We start from the raw sequence: 27,622 nt of genomic DNA on the forward strand, positions 1-27,622 counted from the left end.
TCTCTTTCTCTCTGCATCTCTCTCTCTCATTGCACCGTGCAACTTTTAGATAGCACACAAGATATGGAGTGCCATTTATGTGGTAAGAGCAGTGTTTCGCCCTTAAGAGCGCCTGTAATCTGCAGGGTTGGATGGTCAAGCAGCAAATCCAGCGGTGCACATTTGTCTTTAGGTGCCTCTTTATCTGTGCTGCTGTCTGTTTGTGTGTGAGGGAGAGTTCGGAGAGAGAAAGAAGGAAGAGAGCTGGGGGGTGGCCTAACCAGCGGGGACGAGATCAAAAGGTTAACTTACACATTTGACCTCAAGAACAGCTTCAGGCTGAGGACGATAAGCTACACACTGTTACCGCTCACTCTCAGAGCGGATGTTACACTTGTCATGCTAACCCCGTGCAAATATGCACAGGTTTGGCCTTTATTGTAATGTTTAAAGTATACGTGTATGTTTGTGTGTGCGTCTGTATTGAGGGGGGTGGATATACAGCACTTTGGGCCAAAACTGCCATCCTAGCAAGCAGTGGGCAGTCAGCCAAGTCTTCAGTATTTGTTTCCTTCCTTTATTTATCACGGTTATATTGAAAGAAGCATGTGTAAGAGATCATTGTCCAATAGGCCTAGAAATGCTTGAATATTTTTCTAGCCCTCAAGGTTCCTGTGACAGTTTTATATACAGCCTGTCTGGCATGCACGGGGAAGCTATCCAAAGCTTTCAGGAGTGTTGAGACCCAGGCACGTTTAAAACTCAGTTTGGCCGTGCTCGGCTCCCCCAGGCGAAACTGCTGTAACGTGGAATGAAAGACATCCTGCTTAATTTACCAAACACTGATGAGTATAAACAAAAGAAAAGAGAGTTTTTTTGCCACTGACATGCTATGGCACACGTAGCCGCATAACTGAGCGAGGTGTAAGGAATGGAGATGCCATCATAATGAGGGGAATGGGGGCGGGCGGGTTTGTCAAGGAGTAACGCTGCCGTTGCATGTGACCCCCGGCGCGCGGTCAAGATTGGGATCTTTGTGTGGTTTTCTGGGCTGGTCTGGTGTTGCTCACACACTGCATGGCATGAACCAGCCTCTTGTTTTGACTGTGGCAATTGTGCATATACACTTAAAAAAAAAAAAAAAGAAGTAAAACAGATGACAGAATATATTAAATTTACACCTCCTTACCCCCTATCGTGCCCACTAGAAATAGGAAAATGATGCCAATGAGCCCTGCTATGATATCATAGCTAGACACAAGGGTATTACTTTTCATTTTTATTCTCTGGCTAATGATGCCACCTGCTGACTCCATAAAATCAGGCTCGAGTAGGAGCGCTGCCTGAAGGAACAGGGATACACAGTGGGGCCCTAAGCCGTTTTAACTGGTAATGAATAGGTAATGGCAGTCGAGAGTGGTGAAAAGTTGCCATGTGATACTGTTAACCCTTTGTGCATCAAGCCAGAAATCCCAAATTTGAATTCCCTGCAGGTCATAGCATGGTTCAGATCAGATTCAGCTGTGGAATCTGTTACTCAACTGTGTTAACTGGGTTCCCAGATGCTTGTTTTTTTGCGTGTTTTCTGTTGAAGGACCAAAGTGATTAGATTAAACCAATGCAGAGTTGGAGGGGGCGAGGCTAGAGATGCATGACACTTGCAGCATGGATGTGTTTGTGTGTGTGTGGGGGGGGGAATATGGTTTTAGTGCTAAAAATCACAAGATGTTACTGAAAATGAGTGAAAACGTGATACTCTCAGGTAGTGGACTCTTCTTAACTGATTCTATGGTTTACTTTGATAATACAGCAAAAGTTTGGTGGATTTTCTTTTTAGATGCAGCTTAGCTACTTGCACATAGTGCGCTCTCTTTTCTGAGCCCTGCACATCAGCCTGTGGACCTGTGTGTGCTGAAAGCTTGCACAAAGTCCCAGGTTTGTGGGTGTAAGTGTTAATGTTGGAACACAGCACTTCAGCGCAATATAATCTGTTGATTAAGTGTTTAAGGGGAATGACAGGGAACGCTCCAAGAAGCTGCTTTTAAACCAACCCTCGCTAGTCTGGAAAAAAAGTGTGTGTGGAGGGAAAAAGCCTGATGGCACGTCTCTTAACAAGACCTTCTCACATGATGCCACTCTACTCCAGGTGATGTTAGCACTGCAGCCTCACTCGTCTGTTTTTTTTTTCTTTCTTATTCCATAGCTAACACTTGAAAGTGTGTTTGTTTTATTCGTGTGAAGCACGGGATTGGTCTCCGGAAAATGCTGAAAAGCCATCGGATCTGATCTCAGCAGAGATCCGTCCTTCTCACCCACCATCCTTGGAGGTTGTGCTGAGGAGAGAGAGGAGGGGGCTTTTTAGGGGATGAGGAAGGCATATTTAAAAGCGTATTTGGAAGCGGCTGAATGTGAACAGCATCACCTGAGAGGGATTACAGCGGGCTGAGTCTTGACCTGAGCTCGAGCTCCAGCGTCAAGGAACAGAGCTCTGTCTTTTTTCTCCCAGGCCCTGTCAGCTAAGCTTCGAGAAGTGTAAATCTTTGTGTGTGTGTGTGTGTGTGTGTGTGTGTTTGTGTGTGTCTGAGAGAGAGAGTGAGCGAGAGAGGAAGAGTACTGGCAGATACATGGACACCCTGCAGGTGCATGTTACCGATGATCAAGGGTCCACAACACACATCCTCTCCCTTCACCCACCCCAACTTCTTCAACTAATCATGTTCACGGTCTGTCTTGGGGATTATCGTGGCCATTAAGGACAATGATTCACTTATGCACTATATTGATAAATCACATTAGTCTGACCCAGCCTCCGAACTCTGTCGAAAGACTAGCTCCTCGTCTGACCTGCACGTCGATCCCGGCCTGTAGTGCAGCTCCCACTTCAAGTCCCAGCGGTATCAGGTGAAGCCGGTGAAAGGCTCCTCAGTGCGTTCGTGCCATGCTACACTGCTGAAAAACCCCCAGCAAGAGGAAAAAAACATGCAGTGGCATGAACTTTCTTCTGTAGGGAGACACAGATCTGGATTCTTTATTGGGCTCCACGACAAAGTAGGATGATCCGATCTGCTTTTTCTCCACTGTTTTACCATCTGAAAAATTCAGTAAATCCCAATGAATGAATTGAGTTTGCTGAATAACCTTTTTATTTATGAGCGTGTGATCGTGAGGTAGGAGATGTACTCATATTCGTCTATCAACTTCTTCCATCTCCAGATTCGGGCTCTCTTTCATAAATTCTCTCCCCACCTTTTTTGGCTTTTTTTTTTTTTTTTTGATAGGGAGGCTGGGTTGGAGGGTTAGGAGGGGGATACGCATGGGGATGTTCCTTTCCAACTTTCAACTATTGTCATCTGAGGATCCCATATACTGGCAAAGCTAAATGCCAAACAGATGTTTTCAATTTTAGGCGATGTGTTACCACGCTGTAAATTTTTTTTCTTTTTTTTTTTTTTTCGGAAATGTGAAATAAAATAAAGCTATTATATAAAATCTTAGAACACACTCCATGTTTCCTCATGGTGACTGGAATCTCTCAGCAGCAGACAAAAACTACAGTGTCTGTCCAGAGTGTGAAGACTTTTTTTTTTTTTTTTTTTGCATCCCTCACCTATGCCTGTTCCTTCGCAGCAATTACACCTTAATACGTTTCCTTATAAAGCTTCTAAATATGAGCAGCCAATTTGGTCCAATTCTCTCAAGTTTATTGGGCCGTAAAAGATTCTAATGTTGGGAATCATTTCTAAGTGCCACACATAAAACAACAAAACAAAAAGAGTATTTAAAAAAAAAACACATACAAGGTCCTTCCAGGTGGGAGAGCTGCCCAGAGCTGGGGATGGAGCCCCTCGAGCTTACACCAGAATGCATTTCCAGGCTGCTTACCTCTCACGTTACTAATACACACCTCTAAAAGAATCCAGTGAAGAGCTGTTTAGAGGTAATGATGTGAACACAATAGGCATCTATTGTGTTTTTTTTTTCCTCAATGAATCTAATCATGGGAATTGTTAAAATGAGCCATTTCCCCTTTCGCTTTACACAAAACAAAGCATTAAAATTAGGCTTAAAGCTGGACATTTTAAGAAATGTGTTCATTCACATGAGTTAGATCATGCTTATGCCAGCAGCCAGTTCGCTTAGTTTAGTGTAAGCGCTGAAAACAGTCAGTCTGACTCTGTCCAAAGGCAACAAAACCACACGCAAAGCTCACTAATTAACACAATGTAATTTAACACACTACAGAAAGTGTAAAAACTACACTTACACTAGTGGGATTTTATATTTTCCCTGTAACATCGGTTTGTGTTAAACTGCAGTAAACTACTGCACTTGGATTCGCTATTTGCAGTTATTCTAGTTTATTACAATTACATATGTATATACAGTATTCTTTAAGGTTTCTACAACAATGTAATTATTATTATAAAATTGTAAAATGGTGTAAATATTTATGTACTGTTTTATTAGCTGACAGACTGCTGCTGTATGTTCACATAATACACATAGCAGTGATACCTAATGTTCTCATGACCTCCACGAAAAAAAGGAATAGGTTGCGTGTTGAGCTGTCCTTTCACATTTTAAGAAGTATAAAAACTTGTATAAAAACATACATTTCCTTCTTTACATGTTGATTATTTTCCTATTTTCCTTCTTCTAGTTATTACATGAAATTAGGCCAGTGGTGCTCGAACTTTTACATCATTCCTCACACGGCAGGAAGAAATACTTTCACGCCCCATCTAAACAAAACAATGACAGAAAAGCAGCTTTATTCATAAGATCAACTCATTCACAATGAATCCTTCAGTAACTTTTGTTTTAAACAAACAACTGTAACTTTTGTCACTAGACTGCTTCATTCGTCTGCACCACTTCTTCAAAAAAGCAACAAGTTAAACAGAATGTCAACATTCCCAAACATGGAAAAATAAAGTTGGGTCTTAGCCTTATAAAAAAGAAATCCAGAAACTTGTGAACAGAGATGAAAAATAAAGGATTTAGTGAGAGTTTAATACTTTTCACTCTTAGTGGCTGCAGTGAGCCTGTTTTTGACTGCAGAGCTGTGGCGGGGCGTGGTCTGCGGCACGGCTGCGGGGGAGGCAGACGCACCTGAGCGGCTTAAAACAGAATTAAGTGGGTCCTGTTGTTGTTGTATGTAGGCTGTAGCCGAAACGCTTCAGCTGCGTGCGTAAGGCGACAGCCGCAATAAAGAAGCGTACTGAAAAGTGCGAACATGTGGCCGGGTCTGTTGTGCTCCAATCCTGGGTTTCGGCACCACTGTAAATGATGCACGACAGACCTGACCACATGTTCGCACTTTTCAGTACACTTCTTTATTGCGGCTGTCGACTTACACACGCGGGTGCAGATTTTCAGCGGATGCGCATATTATTAACGTAACTGCCGCAAATTTCTTTGTTCCGCAGTAAAAGGGATTCCGATGTTAAACCTGACTTTTCTGCCAGGTAACTTGCGCCCCACCTGCCAGAACTGTGGGTCCCACCAGCTGGGTGCGACACACACTTTGAGAACCATTGAATTAGGCTAGCTTCAGGCTAGCTTTAAGCTAGCTTGAGTCTGATGATAAGTTTTATGTTAAACGTCCAGATATCAAAAGTATATCGATAGAAATCGTCACTTTTGGAAAACGTACATAGCATACATAATAGAATATTGAGCACATTTATCACATCGTGTGCTTTTATCACTCCAATATGTGAAATGGTCAGGGTTAGGGTGCCCTTAGTCAACACTACACAGCATAAAATGACAACCAGAAAGCAAAAAATGTGTTTTCACAACACATAACATGTAATTTTCCTTAAGATATTTTATGAATATTCCATTTCTTTATAGCCGGCTGGCTCTAAATGTTTAGTGGATCATTTAGGGCCCAAGAGCCTTTGGAAGGAAGGCTAATGTATAGTGTTTCTAGAAAAAGCCACACTCAGTATGTGCTCTTGTTTACCATATTGATATGATCCTTTGTGTGCGTGTTGACTAGTACCTACTTTGCATTGATCTGCAAAGCCCGGAAATCTGAAACTCAAGGAGGCCCCTTGAGAAAATACACCAGCATGTACAGAAACAAACACACACACACTGACTCGAGTTTGGTGCTAAGGTCTGCTTCAATGCCTGTTAGAATGGCTCTAACAAGAAGGAGGCATGGGGCTCTCTGATTGCTACCCCCGTGCCCAGCCCACCCCTTAACACTCGACAGATGGACAAGACTCCTTCTTTTTTTTTCTCCCCCCCTCCCTTCTTTTATGGGACCTCTAATTATGCTTACATGCCACATCAAAATAAAGCTCAGCATGTAATGCCTTTGGTATGGAGAGGAAGTGAGCTGGTCAGATGCAATAAAGCGTCTCTCTGCGGCACGTCTGTAATTTGGTGGCCTGAGTATGGACACGGAGAGGTAAAGGTAGGGAAGTCCCCACTGCCGCCTGCTGAGTGCGTGGTGCGGTACAGCCATCTATGGAGTGGCACTGAGGTGCTTTATTGAAGAACGCTCAACAAAATCCGCTTTTCTTGCCATCTTGGTTTGCCAGTATCATTGTATACTGTGTGAAAGACAAAACCAACGCACTTTCAATTACATATAACCGTGACAAGATATTTTACCCCCACCCTTGATGCATCGTTGGCGGGGACTGTAAGCACCCTCTGTTATGGCTTTGTTATGGTTTTGGCTGAGGTTGAGGTTAATGTTGGTAATTGGGCACCCTCAGACTAAATAAGGACTTGCCTGTGGAATTAGGCTTGGACTAGTTGAGACAAGAGCTTTGAATGATACAACGTGTCATGCTTAGACCGGATTTTTTATTTTATTTTTTGGTTTTGTTTTCCTGGCCATGGAGCTGTGTTGAGGCTGGCCTGTGCTTCTGTCATCTAACTCTCAAGCCTCATGGTGTGAGGAGAGGAAGGCCTCATAGCTGCCTGTGGAGTGCAGAAGCACCCGGTGTGTTTTTAATCAGAAACAGGGCTGGGAGTCATTACTGGGCCTTGATGCTTAGCTCATTGTCTCTTTGACTCCCTCTGTGGAGAGAAAGGAAGGCAGAGGACGAGGAGGAGGAAACAGACCAACAGCAACGTAGCCTGCGTGTCGGATTTAAAAAGGTCTTAGAGGGTCATACCCTGTAGACTTATGAGGTCGGGGTAGAAGGAGCAAAAAGGAGTGATGGGAACAGAGAGTGCACGATAGAGGAAGGATTGGATAAGATCTGGTCTGTCTCTTATCAGAGCAAAGCAACAAGATTGTAGGTCAATCTTGTAATGGAAGCTATAGTAACAGCAACATTAGCCTCAAGGCAGTGAAGTGTACTTCTTCTCCCGTCAGATTTATTCAGTCTCACACCCCAATACTTGTCACTCAGCTTGATGAGCTGTGAGATTATATCCGAGATAACAGAGCACCTCTGTGTGTCTTTAAACTCCTCGCTAAACGGCTAGCATCCTAGCTGTCAAAGTATGTACGCTCAGTATCTGAGCTCATTCCCAACCTTGAGCTTGGAAAAACAAAACATCTGTGTTGGCTTTTTTTAAGTTTTCGCTCAATGAGTTTCTTTGGTGCCGCAGGTGTGACTCTCCATGGGGAGCTGGTTATTTGTTGGAAAAAGGATGTGTTTTCGACATAAAATCCCCCCGAGCCTTCCCAAATAACAGTGTTTTATTATTTTTATATGTGCTTATTTTATCAGAATTGACAGGTTTGGAACATGCAGCATGTGATACTAGCAATGAATGGGCTCTTTATAGATGGGATCTGTAGTTGGCTTCTTCCTGTGAATTTCACAATAAAAGTCACCAACACGTACACTGTGTGACTGATGTACATAAAATTGCTACACTCTCATTTAACATTTTAGGATTAAAATTTATATTTTATTTGACTAGTTATGAAAAATATTTTTTCTGAATAAATTTGATCCTTATTTGTATTAAGAATGTCAAATTACATAGAAAATTCTGCTTATACACTGTTTTGGTGAAAAGAAAAAAAAATAAGAAAAATAAGAAAACAAAATGAAAAAAGAAACTTTCATTAACTATAAAAATGAATGAAATTGGTTTAATCAATAATTAAACTATTTATTTGTTTATTTATTTATTTAGTATTTTACTGTAAAAGTAACCCTAGACATTGGTTTGGTTAAATGAAGCATAAACTTTTATTCCATCTAAAGGCCACAAGATGGCAATAGCTGTGGTTGCAAAACGACTTCCAGTCACAATTAAGTTTAATTACGTTTTCTGTCTTTACCTCTGCAAACACTTTCCTGGTGGGTTTATGGGCTCAGTCACTCATTTTGGGGCGTATTGAATAGAAAACTGTCTCATTTGCAAATCTTTGTCATACTTTGTTTAAAAAAAAAGGATTATCCATGCTCATTGGCTGCCAACTCATTATTGACAACTCACATGCCAAAGAGTAGTTTCACAGTCAGGTGTGCACCTCCTCAACACATCTGATTTTTATTTCTTTAAACCAAGACGATGACAGTGAAAATGCTAATCTTGAGGCTTTAAAACAAGACTTCAGAAACCAGTGGATGATATCCATCCTTTAAACTGTCTATGAATGACGCCCAAAGACAAAGAAAGTTACACTAAATATTACACTAATGTAATAGTGTGATGTCATGTAACGACAGTATTTTTTAGCTGTTTTCTCTAGAAGCAGATATAAATAATTATGTTAGCCTTGTAGCTTCATTCACTCATTTTCACTGACTATCCTTCGAGCACGAGTAGTTGCCGCTTTTCATGAAACACCAGTACTAGCAATCAACAGGCTCTCTGTAAATGCTCTCTGTTGTGGGCTTCTTCCTCTTCATGCATTTCACAATAAAAGTCATTGACATACACACTTTAACCCAGTGTGAGAAAGAAAACAAATTAATTTTAAACTGAAGCAGTAAGAGGAAGCATGTGCATTTTCCCACGCGTGCAGAACAAATCTGGTTTAAGGTGTGATTGAACAATCGAAGTACCAAAACTAACTTTTGCTATCTAGACTTTCCAGCTGTCCGGTTAAATCATTAGTGATCCGTTTGAGATTTGTTTTTGACCGTGTGACAAATACCAGAGTAGCAAGTTCTTTTTACTGTGCTGGGGTCTCTGCAAACTTCTACAGAATATATGCAACACTTAAGCTGCTAATGTCAGTCCTTGTAAATTTTTTAAGCCAGGCAGATTTTACGCACTAAGTTTCTAGTTGTTTACTTCTTCGCTTTGCTTAAAAATAGGGATTGTTTCATCAAATACCAATTCAGTCCATTGTTAGTCTAAAAGATCTTGCTTAAAGCAGCTTCATTGTAAGCACTGCAGCAGTAAGGTTTATTTCTGACAGTCTAAGTGGGCTACACTTGGACCGGATGTCCTCCTGTGATTGGCCTAGATATTGCTTACAAATATTAGGAAAAACCTGGCTGAATGACTGACAAATTAACAAATGAAAATGCATCCATGTGGGACTCACAGAATAGGTTGATGCTTTAAATGACTAGAGCAAATTGTGAAGTCTCTGAGATTTTGAAGCAGTTTGTTGGAGCGCGCTCTCGATTATCCCCGAACTAATATGAGAACGACAAGTTAGGTGTAGTTTCCTCCCCTCTCAGTCAAATCTACACTTTGGGTAACGCTGTCCGTCACTGAATGAGATGCAGTCCCATTTGTTTCACAGAATGGGCACAGCTGTGTTCACTGTAATACAGTTCATTTTGTTGTATTGTATGCAGCGTTGTATTTTGTGGTCGGGGACATTTTTGTCGCTGTTTGTCTTGTTGTTGTTTTTTCCTCTGGCTGCATGCCACATGGGCTTTGGACACAAATGCACACGCACACACACGAGTGAAAGTCTAATTGCGGGAGAAAATTTTTAAGCTGTTATGATTTTAATGCAGCGCATTTTTATGTTGCGCCTTGTCAAACAGCACATCAATTGTGGTGACTGCCCTTTGACTTTTCTTTCTCCATTAGGGTTTCTCACTAATCTTGTTTTAGGATGCAGACAATGAGACATGACTGTGGTAGAGACAAATGCTAGACAGAGAAGTATAAGCTTCAAAAGAACAAAAAAAAAAAAAGAAAGAAAGAGGTCCATTAACATTTGTCAAATTCCTTCACCCTCCCCCCACCCCCTTCTAGTTATGCACTTGTGTTACATCTTGGCTGACTTCTCCTTAACTGGATATTATTTGATTTGGAGTAGTGCCAGGGCTCAGGAGCATGCGGCCTTAGCTGTGTAAACAGCTGTCACCAGCAGGAGTCATAACTAATAGGTATCTGTGGACAAGGGTCATGTGTAGTTTATATGTTTACCAGCTAATGGCTTCAGAGATGGTACCGCCTTGGTGCGGTAATGAACACTAGTGAAGTGTAATGGACAGCATGGGGCTGCTTAGCATCAGCAATGACGATGAGTGCACACATTTGTATTCAAAGGGTGAAAGCCTTAGTGAAATAGAATAAGAAAAATAAATGATCTCACCTCAACATTTATTTGATATATGTAACAAAGAAGATACTGAATCTTTATTGAGTTGATTTGCTCATAGCTGTAGCAGCAAACGCAGCGGCGTGCAGGTAAAAGGCGGGCACAGCCATTCAATCCATTCATCTGTCTCCATTGCATGTAATGATAGACTTGACAACCCTCCTACCACCCAGAGGGTTTTGGATGCGAGTATCGGCTTCTTAAATCTTATTGAAACATCTAACACATACCTTGGAAGCCTGTGTTCTTTTTTTTGTTTTGTTTTTTTTGGGTGCAGTAGTCAAATACTGAAGAGCACGTGCAGTATTCGGGCTGAAAGAAAATTCAGCTACAGCAAAATGCCCCCCTCCTTCATGCGTTATGAAAGCATTTATTCCAAGGTTCTCTCAAAAGGCAATATAAGAAAAGAAACATGTCCTCCCGCGGGCTGAGTCCTGGCCTCTCAGAGCCAACACAAGCCGGTTTCTGTTAAGAAATCTGGGCAGTGCCAACCATTCAGGTGCCGGTTTGTGGTGGTGTGAAAACACGAGGCCAGATGTGACCCAGGCACCTGCTACAGGAGCAGGCGGCTCTACGCAAAACTGTACATCGCAGACTTGAGAAGTACCTCAGATGAACTTCTCTTTAAAGATTCTTTGTGTATGTGTGCGCTTTCTGGTAATTAAGTTAAAGAGAACTTAACAAAATAATGGCAGCTTTAGTGAAAGAAATATAAGTCTCAGCCTTCTAATGACCTGTGCTGTGACCATTTCTCTCGTCGAAAAGCTGGCAGCAGGCAGTTAAGTGAGAAAACAAACAAGGTTGCGGTATTTTCCCGTGAAAAAGTCGATATTGGATCCAGTCCAGTTTTTCTTTTTTTGACAGAGAGAGAAAAGTGTGGCTTTGATGTTTAGGAGTTTTAGGTTTTTTTTCAGTGTCAGGCACCACAACTGAAAGCGAGACCAGGTCTTTGCCATTTGCCCCCTGTGGTGCTCTCCACTTTTGACCCCGGTAAGCACGTCAGATCTCCCTTTTGGCCTCAGTGGGTGAAGTGCGAGTGTGAAGTAGTATCTTGTTAAGCACTTAATAAGGAATAATTTTTCAACAGCTGTTCATGTTCTTTTCGTTTTTTTCTCTTTTTTTTTTAATGATAAATGACTTGATTCAAACACATTCTGTGAAAATGAAGATTCCATCAGGTGGCAGCTCTTTGCTCCTGCTCCCGTCTCCCAAAATTTGGCTACCCCTAAGAAAATAAATAATGAAACTCTGTGAGGCGAACAGAAAATGTCAAAGCTTTTAGTAACTGGCTGATTTATGCGAGTCCTCACAATTGGCAGTCTTTTCCTGGATCTAACATTCAGTGTGTTTTCTTAACGTCCAAAACCAGTGAAAAGAAACCAGTATGTTTCTTTTCACTGTTCCTTTAAACTTTCATTCTTTTTCATTTAAGATAAAACATACTGTATGTTTTTTTTTTTTTTTTAAAGTTCCTTAGCAGAATAATTGTATATAAAACATGATTAAGTTACACAATACAGTGGAACCCCGACTTACGAATACCCCATTGAACGAAATAATTCAAGTTACGAAGGCACTGAATGGCAATATTTCTGCCCGTGTTACAGCAAAATGTCCGTGTTACGAAATCCGCTGGCTCTGATTGGCCGAGCCCAGAATGCCCAGAATGCCTTCCGAATGATGTGACAACCCCTTGGCTTTCGTAATTGCGCTTCGCTGTTCCACTTGAACGACATATTGTTATTCTAGTTAGCAATTAGCCTATAGCCTATCGTTCAGCATCACCTCACTCAAAAGGCGCAATGGGTGCTTCGACTTACGAAACTTTTTGACTTACGGAAGACCCTCGGGAACGAATTCATTTCGTAAGTCGGGATTCCACTGTATAGAATTTAATATTAAAACCTATATTTGTATAGAATATTAAGATGACCCCTCCTGCGACCTGCTCTGACACTAAAACAAAGTCACAATTATCCATGAGGAAACAAAACTCCTGTTTTGTTATAATCTGAATATGTGACTTTTGTACTTTATCTTCGTATAACCAGCATTTCTTAAACTGTGCGGTGTATGGGGCACAGTGCGTCATTTATATTAAAGTCATCGTCATCATTATCTGATCAATATTTCATATCCAACTGAAGTTGCATAGAGTGTGTTTAACTTGATAGGAGAACTTTTATTTTACACCTTTGACCTTGAGTAATGGTCACAAAAAAAAACCAAGTTAGCATATCTTGACCATCTTAAGTTGAGGCTAATAAATGTTTTTGAGAGAGAGTAAGTTTGTATAATTTAAAGTAAAGCCAAGTAATCAAATTTTACAATGATGGAATTTGCCCTACCTTCAGCTACTATTCACTAACACTAATTCCACAATTTACTGTAATTGCTAAACATTTAAAAAGCGTGAAAGTAAGCTAATTTTTTCAAGTAAAAATCTGAGCTTTTAATACAGCATTGATGGCAATTTCTTATATTTTTATTTCAGAGTTCCACGTTTAGCAGTTCATTGTGATCCATCCAGCTTTTTCTACTTAAAAAAATAATTTATTTTCCCAGCTTTGTGAGCCAGTGATAGGAAGTAACAAAACCTTAAGTTTACGGTCTGTTTTTGCGTGATACTTCAGCAAAAGATGATTATCTTCCATCTGGAGCTCCAAAAATATGTTTCTGGCAAGTACGAAAAAGTCACGTCCAAGTTTTTTTGTTTTTCAGATGTGTGAGCTAGAAGTGGAGATGAGTTTAGTCAAGGTGATGACACATGGGGAGGGGAGCGTGTGCACGGGTTAGGGCGGGAGAGATGGAGCAGAAGCTACATGGGGTGCAAATATGCCAAATATGCCCGATGACTTTGCTGATCCCTGTGATGTCCTCGGTCGCCTCCTGCACTGGGAAAACCCACAGCCAAGTCCCACCCAGCGGTGTAAGAGTGTGTATTTGTGTGTGGAGGTGCGTGTGTGAGTGAATTACTAGACTACCCACACGGTGAGCTACAGGTGTGAAAATTAGGTGTGAGGTTTATGTGTGATAAATTACCAACATGTGGCCTAATCACAGCCACTCCACCTTTCCCTCCACCCAGCTTTTTCCCCTCAGCCATTTCTTCCTTCTGTTCTGAGAACACATTTTTCCCACAGCTTGAGTGAATTTGAGGGAGTGTAAATACTGAACTATACAAATTCCAAATGGGTTTCTTTCTTTTGGGAATTACTTCTTATTTTGCATGTCTTATACTTCATAAGTAGTTTATGCTCTTTCAGTCAGTGTCAAAAACTGTTAATGTACTGACATTCCTGATATCAGACTGCCTAGATATACACTAGGTTATCAGTTATCAGCTTCTCCTCATTTCTTTATATTTTGTTAGGAAAATGGGGAATGGGTGCCGTGATTCACTGAAATGTAAAACAAAAACAAAGTTTGTACAGTTCTAACAAGCCTGAAAGTCAATGGTATGACCATCTTTATTCTTCAGCACAGCCTGAACTCTCTTAGGCAAGCTTTCTTAGAACTTCTTTAAGCAGTCTTCAGGAATAACTCCCCAGGGATCTTGAAAGACATTCAAAGCTCTTCTTTGGATCTCTCACTGCTTCACTAACGTTTAGGTCTGGGCTCTGGGGAGGCCAGTCAATGACTGATAGTGTACCATTGTATGTTTTACCATCCATGTATGCTTGTGTTGCATTGGCAGTGTGTTTGGGATTTGCTGCCAATCAGACACTTGTCAGATGATTTTTGCATAGTGGATCAAAGTTCGACTGTACTTTTCTGCATGTATAATTCCAACAATTTTGATAAACATCACTGGCTTAACTGCAGCCCAAAACCATGACAGATGGCTGTAGACACTCACTGTTGTACCTCTCTCCCGATGTCCTCCATAGATGTGATTTGATACAATGATTTGATCAAAACACTACATCATCACTACAAAAAACCTGTTTCCACTGATTATCAGTCCAGTTCTTTTCTAATTTGGCAAAAAAAAAAAAAAAAAAAATCAGATTTTTCCTCTCTGTTTGCCTTCTTTAATAATGGCTTCTTGACAGCCACACTTCCACTGACACCATTTCTGATGAGGCTTCAGTGGACAGTACATGGATCAACTCAAGGGCCCAGTGCATCTCTGCACACCATGCTGAGATATGCCAGATTTTCAGCTATAATCTCTTTGGGAATCAAAAATACTGTTTTATTTCTGGATTTTACTTTAGAAGTGGGACAAAAATTATATGTTTTTGTGACAAGCTGCTAGTAACAAAGTCCTTAAGGACACTATTAAAACTGTCGCCTGGCTAAGTTGTCTGTTATGTATCGACACACTCGCTTGATTTAGGTGCGTTTTTTTTATGCTCGAATAATTTGTCATTGTTAAGTAGCTTCGCAAAAAGCAAAAACCAGATCTGAGAATTATCTGGTACAAGGGCTGAAAATGGACCATCATCTGCAATTAGCTTACTACATACCTTGCCGTGTTTGAATGATGCAGATTTTTTTTTTTAAACTGTATTTTGCAACCACATCCTGGACAATTGATCTAATCCTTTCCAAATGTGCTATGCATCACCTCTGGAGTCTCACGAATAAAAAACCATAAAACAATTTATTATACTCCATGTAGTTTTGCAACTAAAGGTCAATGTGTTGGCACAAATTTACGTAGAGGTCCATAATTCATCCAGGCCAGTCCTTTTAAAAAAAAAGCATAAAAATGTCCACATTCCATCACCTCACTGGTTTAAACAACATGTTTGCTATTGATAAAATCTCCAATATCCAACTGCTTGTTTGTTAATGTGCTCTGAACCTGTCGATTTCACTTGGCACCATCGTTAGTCTGGTGTGAGTTACTGAAAATGGGTTGAAATAACTCTGGTGTTTCACAAGAACATCATCACCTTTTGTTGAAATTTTGAAAAAAGATAGACAAGAAGAAGCAATGGAGCCAGCAAGAAATGCAAACCACATGTTCATCTCATGGTGCCTGTTTAGGGGGTGATAAAGTCCATCTTCGTGACTCATCAATTAACTCCTGCAGTGCCCCAGTGATTAAATATGACAAGATCCTTTTGCACCTGCACTGGCCAGTCCTAGTGTAAATGTATAAAACAAGTATTAACCACCAAGAGAATGAAAAACAGATGATGACCCATCACAGGCAGCAGACAGGTTGATTTTTTATTTTTTTTTGTCCATTTTTACTGAAACAATGGCAAGAAAGAGAACAGATTTCATGTGCATTAAATAGGGAATATTTTGTGCATTTAATAGTGTCAAAGTGCTACAATTAACACTGTTGTTTTTGGTTCATTTTTTTCTAAACCACTTTAAAGCTGTGCTGTAAATCTATAAAATATACCAAAAATAAAATAGGCCCATAAATGCAGCGTTCCTAACAAATGCTTTTTAAAGTGTCACAACTCTTTTAGAATTGACTTTTTTTGTTTTCTTACTCCACTGGAACAAAAGTTTAACATGATTAGAGGTTTGCATTGTTTCACTGCATTGTTTAAATAATGCTGACACGGACTGCAAACAGATATTCTGCTGTTTTCATGGCAAGGCAAAATTGTAAAACATTTATGGGACCGCAACCCACAATGAAGAGGCGATGCCGTTAGTTGACCACCACATCAAGGTCATTCTGTTTTTTCCCCCTCTCATATATGACCAGCTTTTGAGCAGCTTTCCACTGGCTGAAGGGTGTAAGTGTCCATCACTGTGGTTGAAAGTGTGAAAACACTGCGAGAGGCAGGTTAGTGATTCATCTTTTATTACGAATTTCCAAACAGGAATTACAAGGTCTCTTTCACATCAAGGAATCCAGATGTTGTGTCTGACCCGAATAAGGGACTTAAGTCTTAAAGATATTAGGAAGTGAACTAACTTGGGGTCTTCATACAGACTTGAAAGGAGTGCAAGGTTGAGAGTTCGACTGGACAGATGGGCTAAAGGTGCAGAGTGTTTCCAGATAATCTTGGAAGCACTCTCAGTGTATCTCTATTTGACCAGCTGCAAAATCAGGAAGGACATTCAAATCACACTTTGAATGAACTTGCAACCTTGTTGCATTAAAAATGTTGCTTTGAAGACTGTGTTCACAGTGACTTTGGTGCATAATAATGGTGATAAAACAGTAGTAGATGGAGTCATAGATTCTTGGCAGCCTTGCTTTTATATACCGGTAGAAATATAACCAGAACAACAGCAGGTGTTGAGCTTCCTTTTGCAAAGGGTTGTGTTGCAGGGGAGTTAAACTCATTGACGCAGACTCACTCAGACTGATTACAGCATGTTTCTGTCTATCTGCATTTATAAATTAGATGTTAGTTATTTGCAACCCTTCACCAAAACCTTCACTTAGAGTCTAAGAGTGGTTGCAATTAGTCTGTGTTGAGCCGCAATGGTTTGTAGACAGGTTGCCTCCCATCAGGCAACTTGTCGTTAAATGATGTTTGAGGATGTTGACTGCTCAATCTCTGGGTGACCTGTTGTTCATACTCTCATTTGGTTGCAAACAGCAGAAAAAAATCAACCACCAAGTTTTCCTAGTCACAAAGAGGTTGTTGTCCTGTTTTTACTCTGACGTGACAGAGACATAGAGACATAGAGCTAGGCCACATTGAATTTTAAAGCTGCAAAACAACCAACATTCCCTTGAAAGCTCACTAGGCTATTTAATGTGTTTTATCTTGTGTAATCATGTTGAATCTATGCGTGTACAGCAAATAAATTGTCTTTTTATGGGAAGTTTGAAACTTATGTATGTCTTGGCTGAGCGCAGTAAATAGGGAAACCACCAGAGACTCTAACATGTTAGTTCTCATGTACACATTAACCCTACCAGTATCAATCTTGTTATTTAACTCTCAGAAAAAACACAAACAGAAAAAAAAAACTCCAAAAAATTGTTAAAATGTCAAACTATTCCTTCCATTCATTTGCATCCGTGGTTATCCAGTGAGTCAAATCTATTTTTCTCACCTGCATGGCACTGTGGCCCGACCTGTTGAGTCACACCAAATTAAATTAGTTTGACTTTTTGTTTTATTACGCACTAAAAAGTGTTGCCTTCATGTTGCCATTTTTCCACTTGCCTGTTTGAACCATAGCTGCCTGTTTTACCCATTCGCCATTACATTAACAACCACGCTTTTAAGTGAGGGTTCAAATCCCCGAGCTGCCTGCGTCGCACGGTGGATCTGTGTCACAAGAACACTTTGGCTGGGGCTAATATGTCTGACAGCAAAATGTGTTTGCTCAGTCTCATGCTGCAAAATCATTATAAGCAGCAGGACTGTCCCAAATTATAAACATGTGCTTACAGTATGATCTGTTAAAGTAAACCGGGGGGAAAAAGGCATAGATCCTAAAACCTGACTGTTTCCAGCTGGAACAGAGTCAGAGGCAAGTCCAATATATTTTCTGCTAAATTGGAACAGAAATGCGCCTTCAGCACACAGGCCCAAAGTACCCCCCTCTTTTACCCCTTCTGCTTTTACTCCGCAATTTTTTAGCTAAGTGCGACTTCCAAATTCATGACAAAGTCACGGGCCCGAAAAGCAGGTCGTTTGATGTCATTTTCCATGCTCGAACAATGTTGAGATGTTACAACCGCTTGTGAGGGTTGACACTGCTACAGCTATGGAGCGTAATCCTCGATAGTTTGGTGGTTTGAAGAGATCCAGAAAGTGGCTGCTTTGCTCCTTCTGGTACGATTCGCCGCCAGTCAGCTGGAGGCTGCTGCGCTGTCCTGTATATGCCCTTTCCTTGTCCCATGCTTTCTCTTTTTTCCCCTTAAGTGGAACAGCAGTAAGCTTATACCAGCATTTAAGGGGAACAAGTGAGGTAGACAATAAACAATAATAGTCCCAGTGCCACGAGGAAAGCGTATAATTCTGTTGGTGAATGTGGCGCTTTCCACATGAGAGTGCAAGTCTTTGTGACCTGCTGCTACTCCAAAAGCTGAGGTTTTCCATCACTGCCTCTTGACCATGTGACATTTATGGATAATATAGATGAAGCGGCTGATATATTTTTGCCGTGTTACTGGATGATGTCAAGATTCCCCGTATGTATATATGTGTCCTGCACTGTAAAGTGCCTTTTCCAAATAATGGACAGTGTGCTGGATAGCTGCATTCACAGTCTGCATTATTAGATTTACATACCAGGGGCCCTTGGAGAAATGAAGCAGAACTATGAGAATAGAAAGAGTTGTGTTTTAATATAAGCACCAGTCTTCAGTTTTGCTGAGTTCGGAATTCACCACCGTGTTATGATACCGATACAAGTCTGCAGCATTTCTGCATCACCTCAGCAGTTAACCGGGACACGCTTTTTGCTAGCCCACTCTGGTTTTTTATTTAGTGCTTGGTTAAAATGACAGGTGTCAAGGTAAACTATGGTCTGTTACTTTTTGCTGAGTGAATGACACTGTGACTTGAACTGAGGAGCCGAGGCATGAAACAGAATCATGTTACTGCTTTGTTCTAAATGTTGTTGGCCACAGACAACAAAAAAAATCCTTGCATCTGAAAATGACATCCCAAAAAACATAAATACAAGGATCCTATGAAAATTAAAGGAAATGAAAATAAAATGTATATCTTTAAGGGCCTGAAAATGGTTACAGAGAATCAGTCTTCATCAGTAATGACCTAAGATTTGTTAACAAAGTCAATCTAAAAAAAAGACCTACATCACTGAAGCCTACTAAAACATGTCTTTTGTTCTTTTTGTGAAGTTCACCGCTCTTGAAGAAACACAAAAATTATATGCAGTTTGCCTTGTTAGGGGTTTGGAGTGCAGAAAGTTGGAATCTTTCAATATGAATGTATTCATGGGTAACAGTAGGTAGGTGAGTGCAAGGCAGGAAGTTAGCTGACCGTGGGTGGAACCTCATGGCGTATGCTGATGGTTTTGGCAGCCATGAGCATAATCTGTCACGCTGGCTTTGGACTCATAAAAATCTACCTGCAATGGAGTTTGTGTTTTTTTTTTTTTTCAACTTGATCTTAAAGCAGCCCTAATTACTCTTGAGCTGCATGCAGTTAAATTTCCCAGGCTGCAAAACGAAAGCTGCCGCGCTCCAAACACGCTGTCATTCTTATGCTGTGACTCTAACTGTTGTTCGACAAACTTAAGATGAACAGCATACATACTTAATAGCAGGTTTATAAAACATGTTCTCTTGCAGCCTTGACCACTTGATTAGCATAGCTATGACTCTTGACTGGGTACTTTCCCAGTCGAATATGTGAGTGGCATCCTATAGTAGATGCATAACTGATGGATGAAGTCAAGAGTCAGTTGCGCTAGTTAGCTGTTACTGCTTCTACTCCTATGTATTTACTTTTATGGCCAAACTTCCTGTATGGGATCTTAATGAAGGGTAATCTTGATCTTGTGGATTCTTCTACTTTGACATGAGATTTAAAAGATAGATGTGGCAGATTTTAGAGCATATTGACAGCGCTAATGCTAGCCAAACATGTAAACTTGCGTTACAAGATCTGTCATCTCCACTGTAATTGTAACCAACCATTCAATACATTTTCACAGCACTGTATTTTTGTGTTGGGGCATCAAGTTGGTCATTCCTCATTTGGAGAAGGTTGATGTCTAAGTAATGCAATTCAAGGGGATTCCAGAATAACACCCTGCCTTTGTCACCCTCAGAAACCTTTAAGCTAACTGCCTGCTATTGATCTAAAATAAAACAGGTGTTGGAACTGCATGGCATATTTCACTGTAACATGATCAATTTTAATTTTGGTGATTATTATATTTTTATAACATGAGAGTATTTCCAAACTGGCTGCCATCTCACTCTAGAGAAGACAGCCCACAAGATGCCAGGTGCAGTTGGGTTTTTGGATAGTTAGTTGGACAGAAGCATGAAGCATGAAGAAAAAGAAAATCCTCTGTAAATTAGCTGAAAGGACACTGCTTAGTGGCACACTGGAAAGTACACTTTCTGACAAAGGTTAAATAAGGTTTGGGCCAGTCTTGCGCTCATATTGTAAGCTACATATGTAGCTATAATTAGCAGGTCTTTAACTTAATTTAGTATAAATATTGGGGCATAGGGAAACAGCATAATCATAATCTAGCCATATCAATAATCTGTCCAGAAATTTATAAATTATTTATAAATTAACTTGCCATGTACTGTGTTTAAACTTTGGACAGTTTTTGTAATGAGGAAAGTTAGATCTTGCTAAGCTAACTGGCTTCTGCTTTAAACTTGCACACAGACGTAATCTTCTCCAAACTGCCAGCATTTTCTTTTAAAAATGTACCCATTATGTAAATTCTCTTTATAAATGCAAATGATTTCAAGGTATTTTCCTCCCTCGGGACTTACCAGGGTTTAGCTGTCACAGTACATTTGTGAAGGCTGAGGTAGACGATATGTGAGGGGTCCTTCATGTGGTTCCTGTATGAGAACAGCAACTTTGCACAGCGCTCTGCCTTGTAGACATGACACATTGAGGCACTTATTAAGTTTTTGTATTAAAATGTCCTTGTGGAGGCTTTTTCAGCGATGTTCGTATGGATTTGGGCTTTTGTAAATAGAGTACTTGAAGCCCAGGGGGATCTTTACTCAGCTGTCAGAAGTGGGAACTGCGGATTTGTTTTGTTTCACGTAATAAGCACTTTGTGGTTGAAATCGTAAACGACATCACTTTATCATGTGAAAGGAGTGGTGCTTTTAATGATGTGCAGTCCTCTCCCGAAGTCTCAAAATACATACCGTATACGTTAAACTTGGTATCCATAATGAGATGTTGACCACTCGGTCCATTTGTTCTACATCTGTGGGTCAGTTTAATTTCAAAGTGACTGACAGAAGAAGAGCATGGGCGTGAAGAACAGAAGAAGAACATGGAACATGTGTCTGAACACACTTAGCATTAAGATAGACTGGGTTTAAGTAGACCTGGTGTCTGAAAATAGGAAAGACATAATATGCCAAAAGAAAAAGGGACCACATTTACAATTTGGAACATATTCTCTAGCAAACTAACTATACGGTCCTCCCAAATTAAATTAAACTGCTGTAATATATGGAGATGTCTGTTAATTTACTTTTCAGTATCTTTTCTTCTGCTCTAAGTACATTTGGATGTTTTTCTTAAGAATGGCTGAAACCTGCTGGCAGTCGGCAGATTGATGTAAAGTGCACTAGACATTATGCCGGTAGTGTGGGACGTGAGTTGGACAGCGTAGCTCCAGACACTGTGAATTGTGGCCTCTTTCCTGACATACCTGTGGCCTAAACCTCCAAACCTTTCCACAAACGCACACACACAAGCTAATCTCCCCAAGATCTGGACCAAAAGAGTTTCTCTCCACTGCCTTCAGCCTTTCCTTCCCTACTTTCCCCATAGTCATATGGTAATTCCAGGACACGGGAAATGCTTCATTCAAACAACGTATACTGCGCTGTCCTCACTTGCCGACACCGTGAGATTAGCAACAAGCAGAAACAACGGAGAGCAAAGAATGAGCGGGAACTTTGAGCCAGGCTCATCAAAAGGCCTTTCAATAACTATAATTTCTCTGTTGATTGACCTGCCAATGGTCTGGGATGACCACAGGCCCGGATAGTGTTTTTCTTTCATTCTTGTTAGGATAGTTTTGTTAGCATAGTGTTAAGAGGTTTGAGCCCGCTTGAAACGCGCTGCAGAAATAAACTTTTTCCAGCCTGACAGGTTTACCTTTGCCAAGTTGGCTTTCCTTTTCTGTCAGTGCTATGCTCAGATTTAGCAAGGGCAGACGGGAGTACATGTGACTGGTTTAATGCGAATGTCAGTTTGCTGTAAATGCACCCAGATTGTGTATTCTACAGGAATATATGGTTGAGTATTGAGGTTGGGTCTAATGATGCAGTTTAGTCTTACAGAATGGAAGGATTGACAGAATGAAATATGAGATATATTCGGGGGAGTGATTCTCGTGATAGCGATAGCGTTACCTGACGGGAAATAGAAGTCGGCTTTAAGTTCCTGCATGTTATTATAGCACTTTCTGTAAGGTAAGGAAAGCACTTGACATTTGTCCAGTTGTACTAGATGCTAGGTAAGGCGCACCTGTATCCGCCAGATGACTTTGAGGATGCCATCTTGGAGCTGCATTGGCACAACTAAAACGTTGGATTGACAGTTGAATATAAGACACGATTTTCCATCTGAGAATTGGAAGAGCCAACGCTAGTATTAATTTGGGGTTTTCATTCATGTCTTACTGAGCAAGTGCTGACTGGAGATGAACCATCCCCAGTCTGTGTGATGAATGGAGTTGGAGCGCACATCACGGCGCTGCTGTGATCGATGGAGTGTCGCTGTAAACCTCATCCCTAAAGACCATCAGAGACACATTCTGATTAGCACTTAATCTTACTTCCATCCACTCTGGCTTCAGGAATACGAGCACAGTTTGGCAGAGCCAGCATACCTCTGACTGTCTCCCAGCGCTCCAACAAAACAAATGAAAAAAAGATGAAAAACATGCGCTGACTTATTTTTTACATGATTACAAACTGATGCTTGCAATGGGCCCACTTAGCTCTCACTTTTTCTGGTTGAATCCCTTCAGAGAAATCTAATATGTGGATCTATGGCCAGTAATGCAGGCATGCTCTGCTCTGTCTCTCAGGCTGTCCAGCTTGCTACACAGTGTTTTATTAAGCGTTGTGGTAGGTCGCACAGTATAAGCACCGCTGTTACCCAGTCCCTGCCTGTGATATTCAAGACTTGGCTTGAAGAACATCTGAAGTGTCTCTCGTTTGGAATGGCCCGAGGATATTTTCCTGTAAACGGGATGCTAAGGAGTTTAGATTGAAAGCCACTTATTGTAGAAAGGACTGTCTTTTTACTGGCTCCTTTGTCTTCCACAGGCAACTCGAGCTGAGGCTAGAGCTGCTGCGGTTCTGGGGGCTTTCATCGGCTGTCTCAACACAATCGTTTAGGAGGCCAGCTCTGACCAGAATTAATGCAATATTCACATTCATAACCAATCAGCATTCGAACGCTGAGAGGCGAACTAGAGTTTGCATGAATGACAAATTGTTGAATTGGACATATTTACTATGAATTGAAGGATATCCTGCTGATATATCTATTATGGTTGTTTGGGTTTTTACTCTTGTACTTAGGTATTATTCTAACGGTCAGCCCTCCCACAGTTGAGTGTGTTGCCTCTTGTTCACCTCGTCCCTGTCACAGGGTGAACTTACGGTCATCCGCAGATGAGTAATGATACAAGGATCTGAAGGAATCCTGCTTCTTTGTTGCTGGTTCAGAATAAACAGCCATCTGAACCACCGTGGAAGTTACATCTTCCAGCGGTAGTCGAGCTAACAGAAGCACTGACCTCACACACACACACGCACTGAAAATAAAAATTATTTTTTGTGTCTGATGATCATTGATTGATGATGGTAAATTCACTGTTCAATAAAGGATCGATCACAAATGCTGATTTCAGAAAGTTTTTAGGAAATATAAATCTGTGTGTTTTGTGTGAACAAAATCTTTGATCGAAAAAAAGTGACAGATTCTTCCGGATTCTAATCAACTCTTGCTCCTATGTCACCCTCTTTCTTCCCCCCACCCCCCCGTTTGTCCTTCCTGCAGCTAGCTATGGTGCGTACCCCATCTGTAAAGGCTGCTCGGTGTGCTCCAGGGATAACGGCTGTGTGAACTGCCAGCCCAAACTGTTCCTGTTTCTGCGGAGGGAGAGGATGAGGCAGTATGGGGAGTGTCTTCACGACTGTCCGGCCGGATACTACGGCATGCGCAGCCCCGAACTCAACATGTGCTCCAGTAAGATCCTATCGAGTTTAACCTACCCAGCATCCCTCATACACTCCACCTTCACTCCCCAAAATCTCCTTCCACCCTTGGCTCCCTAGCCAGACATACAATACCACCTCCCATTTTCCCACAGCGAATGATTTATTGCGACTTACTCAGAGGAGACGCACATGCCTGACAATTTGAATGGCTCATCCGTTCACACAGGTGGATGTAACTGGTGAAGCCTTGTCTTAGCAGCCTCTGTCACGCGAGGTTGTCTGAAGGCATGAAATCGAACCACAAATGCAACCAAAATGCAAATGCAATTAGGCCAAAACTAGCTTTAGGGCCACATTAAACAGCAGTACGGTAAAGCAGTCCTTTTCGAGATACTATGCAATATGGAGAAAGATGTTTATATGTTAGAATAAGGGAAGGAAACTTACTTGTTTTAACGACTGATTGCCGGAGCTTGTGGATTGAGGTTTTCATTAGACAGTGTAATTTCTTGGAAGTCAAAGAAATTTTTTTTGCCTGTGAACAGAAAGCAGGCCACCCACCAATATATTGTGCATTGACTGGAGAGTTTGATTAAGAAAAGTAAAGCAATAAAAGTGGCACTACACCTTAGACTAATATTGTATTTAGTATTTAGAGAAAGGCAATATAATTCAGAACTTGACTTACTTTTATTTACTGTTTGAGTAATGAAACCATATTAAATATCCCCTCATCATTAGGCATATTAGTGTTTTGGACCACACCTTTGGTCTTACATACTCTAGATTATACTATTAACAATAGCTCGTCAATCAAATATGTCCTTCTCCTCTTCATGTTTCACTTTCGTAATTTAACCTTTACGAACGTGAAATATGGCCGGAGAGAAATAGAGAGGACCTTTATAGGTGTTGGCTGAGTGTTTCATATAAAAACAGTGGAACTTAAATCCTAGGCCAAACTTCTGACAGGCGTACTGAAATTAAGTCCCAGATGAGGATGTCCGTACCTTTGCCTCTGACATGCAGCAACCGTAGCCCATCTAGATGCAAATATATAGATTGGCTCATTTTGATATTAAAATAAAAGCATATTACAGCCAAACTACCAATTTCTTTTTTCTTCAAGCCATAAACGGCCTCTATTGAAAGTGAAACTTCAGTGTCCAGAAATCTGGCAGTGGAACATCAGCGCATGTTCATTTTTACCTGGTCAGGTTGTGATTCTTCATCAGTCTTTGAGGCTCTGTTCAGAAATTAGTACTATAAAAGGTTCAAAATATAAATTCATGAATGAATTTAAAATAACGTTTTTCTTAATTACTAACAGTGTTTTGTGGGTCAGCCTGTTCCCATTCTTACCAAACATAAAGCTAAACCTTTACTAACTAAATAAAATTAAAAATATTGAGGAAATACATTGAGATTGAGATTATTCGAAATGGGCGGTTTTTCCTTTTTGTAGGATGTTTTTTTGGATTTAGGATAACAAGATCACAAAAGGTTTGCAGAAATATCCTGTAGTGCAGTTTGAAACTTTGAACGTCTCTTTTAGCAGACTGCTGGTATCAATTGGATACCCACAAACAAAACCCTTGCTCTTTGCATGCTCATAGTTCATCAGTTTTCCCACATTAGAGGCAAAATCCTAAAGGCTCCAAAGTCACTTTATCCCATTTTCATTACTCAGAGAAAGCTAGAAGTGAAAGACATCTTGTTTTTTGGTCGAAGAGAAAAAAAAAGTCTTTTAAAACGTTACTTTTTAACCCTGCTTTCCTGACTGCACCGCCCCACACAGGCTGAATTTTGACTTTAACGGATCCTGATGTGTGGGAAGTTAATCTGGATCACTGGCCATGCAAACTGCTCATAGAACAACATCTTGTATTGTCATGTAGCATCAGACTTTAATGCGAGAACTACTTTGATGTGATCGCTGCTTCAGCTGTGGCTCTCTAATCCGGTTTCCTATTCGAGTCTCACTCTCAACTGCGCTCTGTGTGTCATTTCCACTAAACAGCTGGCATCCGATCATTTTATTGCGGACATTTTATCGACTTGGAAGGTAATATTTGTGAGCTAATGCAGGCAACTGGAACTCAGACACAGTGGACATGAAGGGCGATGATGAGGGGTTCTCTGTGCCCTATTTCTTTGGTGTTTTTTAAGCACTGCCTCTGAAATCACTTAGAGGACAGCTGTTTATTATTAAATCCGAGTTTGTCTGTGTGATCTTATCACATTCAAGAATTTTTTTGAGGGCTGTTCTGAAATTCTTCTACTAAGCAAGAGGTCGATAGGATTGGGGACTCTCTCTGAAATCTAATGTTCACTTTTTCTAAAGGAAAACCGTAAACTGACATTGTTATGCAATATAAAGCAAGGATAGCTAGACAGAGGGCTGTAGTTTCACTGGTATGGAATCTAAGACAAATACAAAAATCGTATGTATACTGTTATGTTGAACAAGTCATGGTTCAGACTGTAAATTTAGATGTCAGATGTACTTTCTCTGCTGTTCAGGGTCAAGCTCCTGGTCATAAATATAGAGATCCTTGACTACAACTGTTAGTTAAAGATCCTCCAAATGCACTATTATGGTTGATCTCTATTAGGGTCAGCTGGCTCATCTGGAAAGCAGGTTTCTTGTGGCTTTCTGGTCTTCTAACAGGTCGTCATTCACGCGTTTCATTCTTTAGAGGATCACATTCTCACCCAGCTTCTGTGCACTGCAGACAGTCTGGTCCACCTGACTAGCATGTCTTGGGAAAGTGCTCGCCAAAAACTTTGATAATGCGGTTCTACTAAAATTGAAGCCAACAGCAATACTTTAACCCTTTACAGCCGATCGGAGCGGGCACGCTCTGTTTTGCGTAACTATTTTTAAATCCCGGTAGCTCTGCAACCAAGTAAGCTAGCGCAATAATTTTTTTTGCATATGAAACTGGAGGAGTTGTACTTACATCTTATGCCATCAGCTTGTCCTAGGTCACAGTTTCCTTCCACATATAGCTTTGCAAAAACTGCATAAAAATCACTTGCAGCAACAAAAACATGATATTCCAGAAACACGCTTCGCCGATCCATCAGCTGTTTGTAACACTTCCTACGTCCATCAGCGCGAACTATCACATGACCGCATGACCTGCCCGAAACCGGAAGTGACGTCTTTTTGCGGAAATGTAGTTTTTTTACGATCGGGGCCTTATGAGCTTGTGTTTTACTTGTTATGTGTTTTAAAAAGTTATGTTTGACTTTATGACTTTCTGTGTCGTTTCTGGGATGCTTAAGACTCATATTGCACTGCTGGAAATAGTTTATTTTGATGC

General features: G+C 40.8%; 1 protein-coding gene across 2 annotated transcripts in view; it reads left to right on the plus strand.

Moving 5' to 3' along the window:
• The window catches only part of rspo2 (R-spondin 2), a 61,550-nt gene that overhangs the window by 2,380 nt on the left and 31,548 nt on the right, over window positions 1-27,622 (plus strand). For both annotated transcript variants that reach the window (XM_086309875.1, XM_086309876.1), the window contains exon 3: window positions 24,133-24,321. In XM_086309875.1, coding sequence (XP_086166001.1) covers window positions 24,133-24,321 — 189 coding nt within the window. The remainder of the gene's footprint in view (window positions 1-24,132; window positions 24,322-27,622) is intronic.

This window comes from Aulonocara sp. 'chitande type north' Nkhata Bay, linkage group LG11 (genome assembly GCF_057382095.1).
Source record: "Aulonocara sp. 'chitande type north' Nkhata Bay isolate Kocher_YH1m ecotype deep benthic linkage group LG11, A_spYH_male_GT1.1, whole genome shotgun sequence".
In the NCBI taxonomy this organism is placed as follows: Eukaryota; Metazoa; Chordata; class Actinopteri; order Cichliformes; family Cichlidae; genus Aulonocara; species Aulonocara sp. 'chitande type north' Nkhata Bay.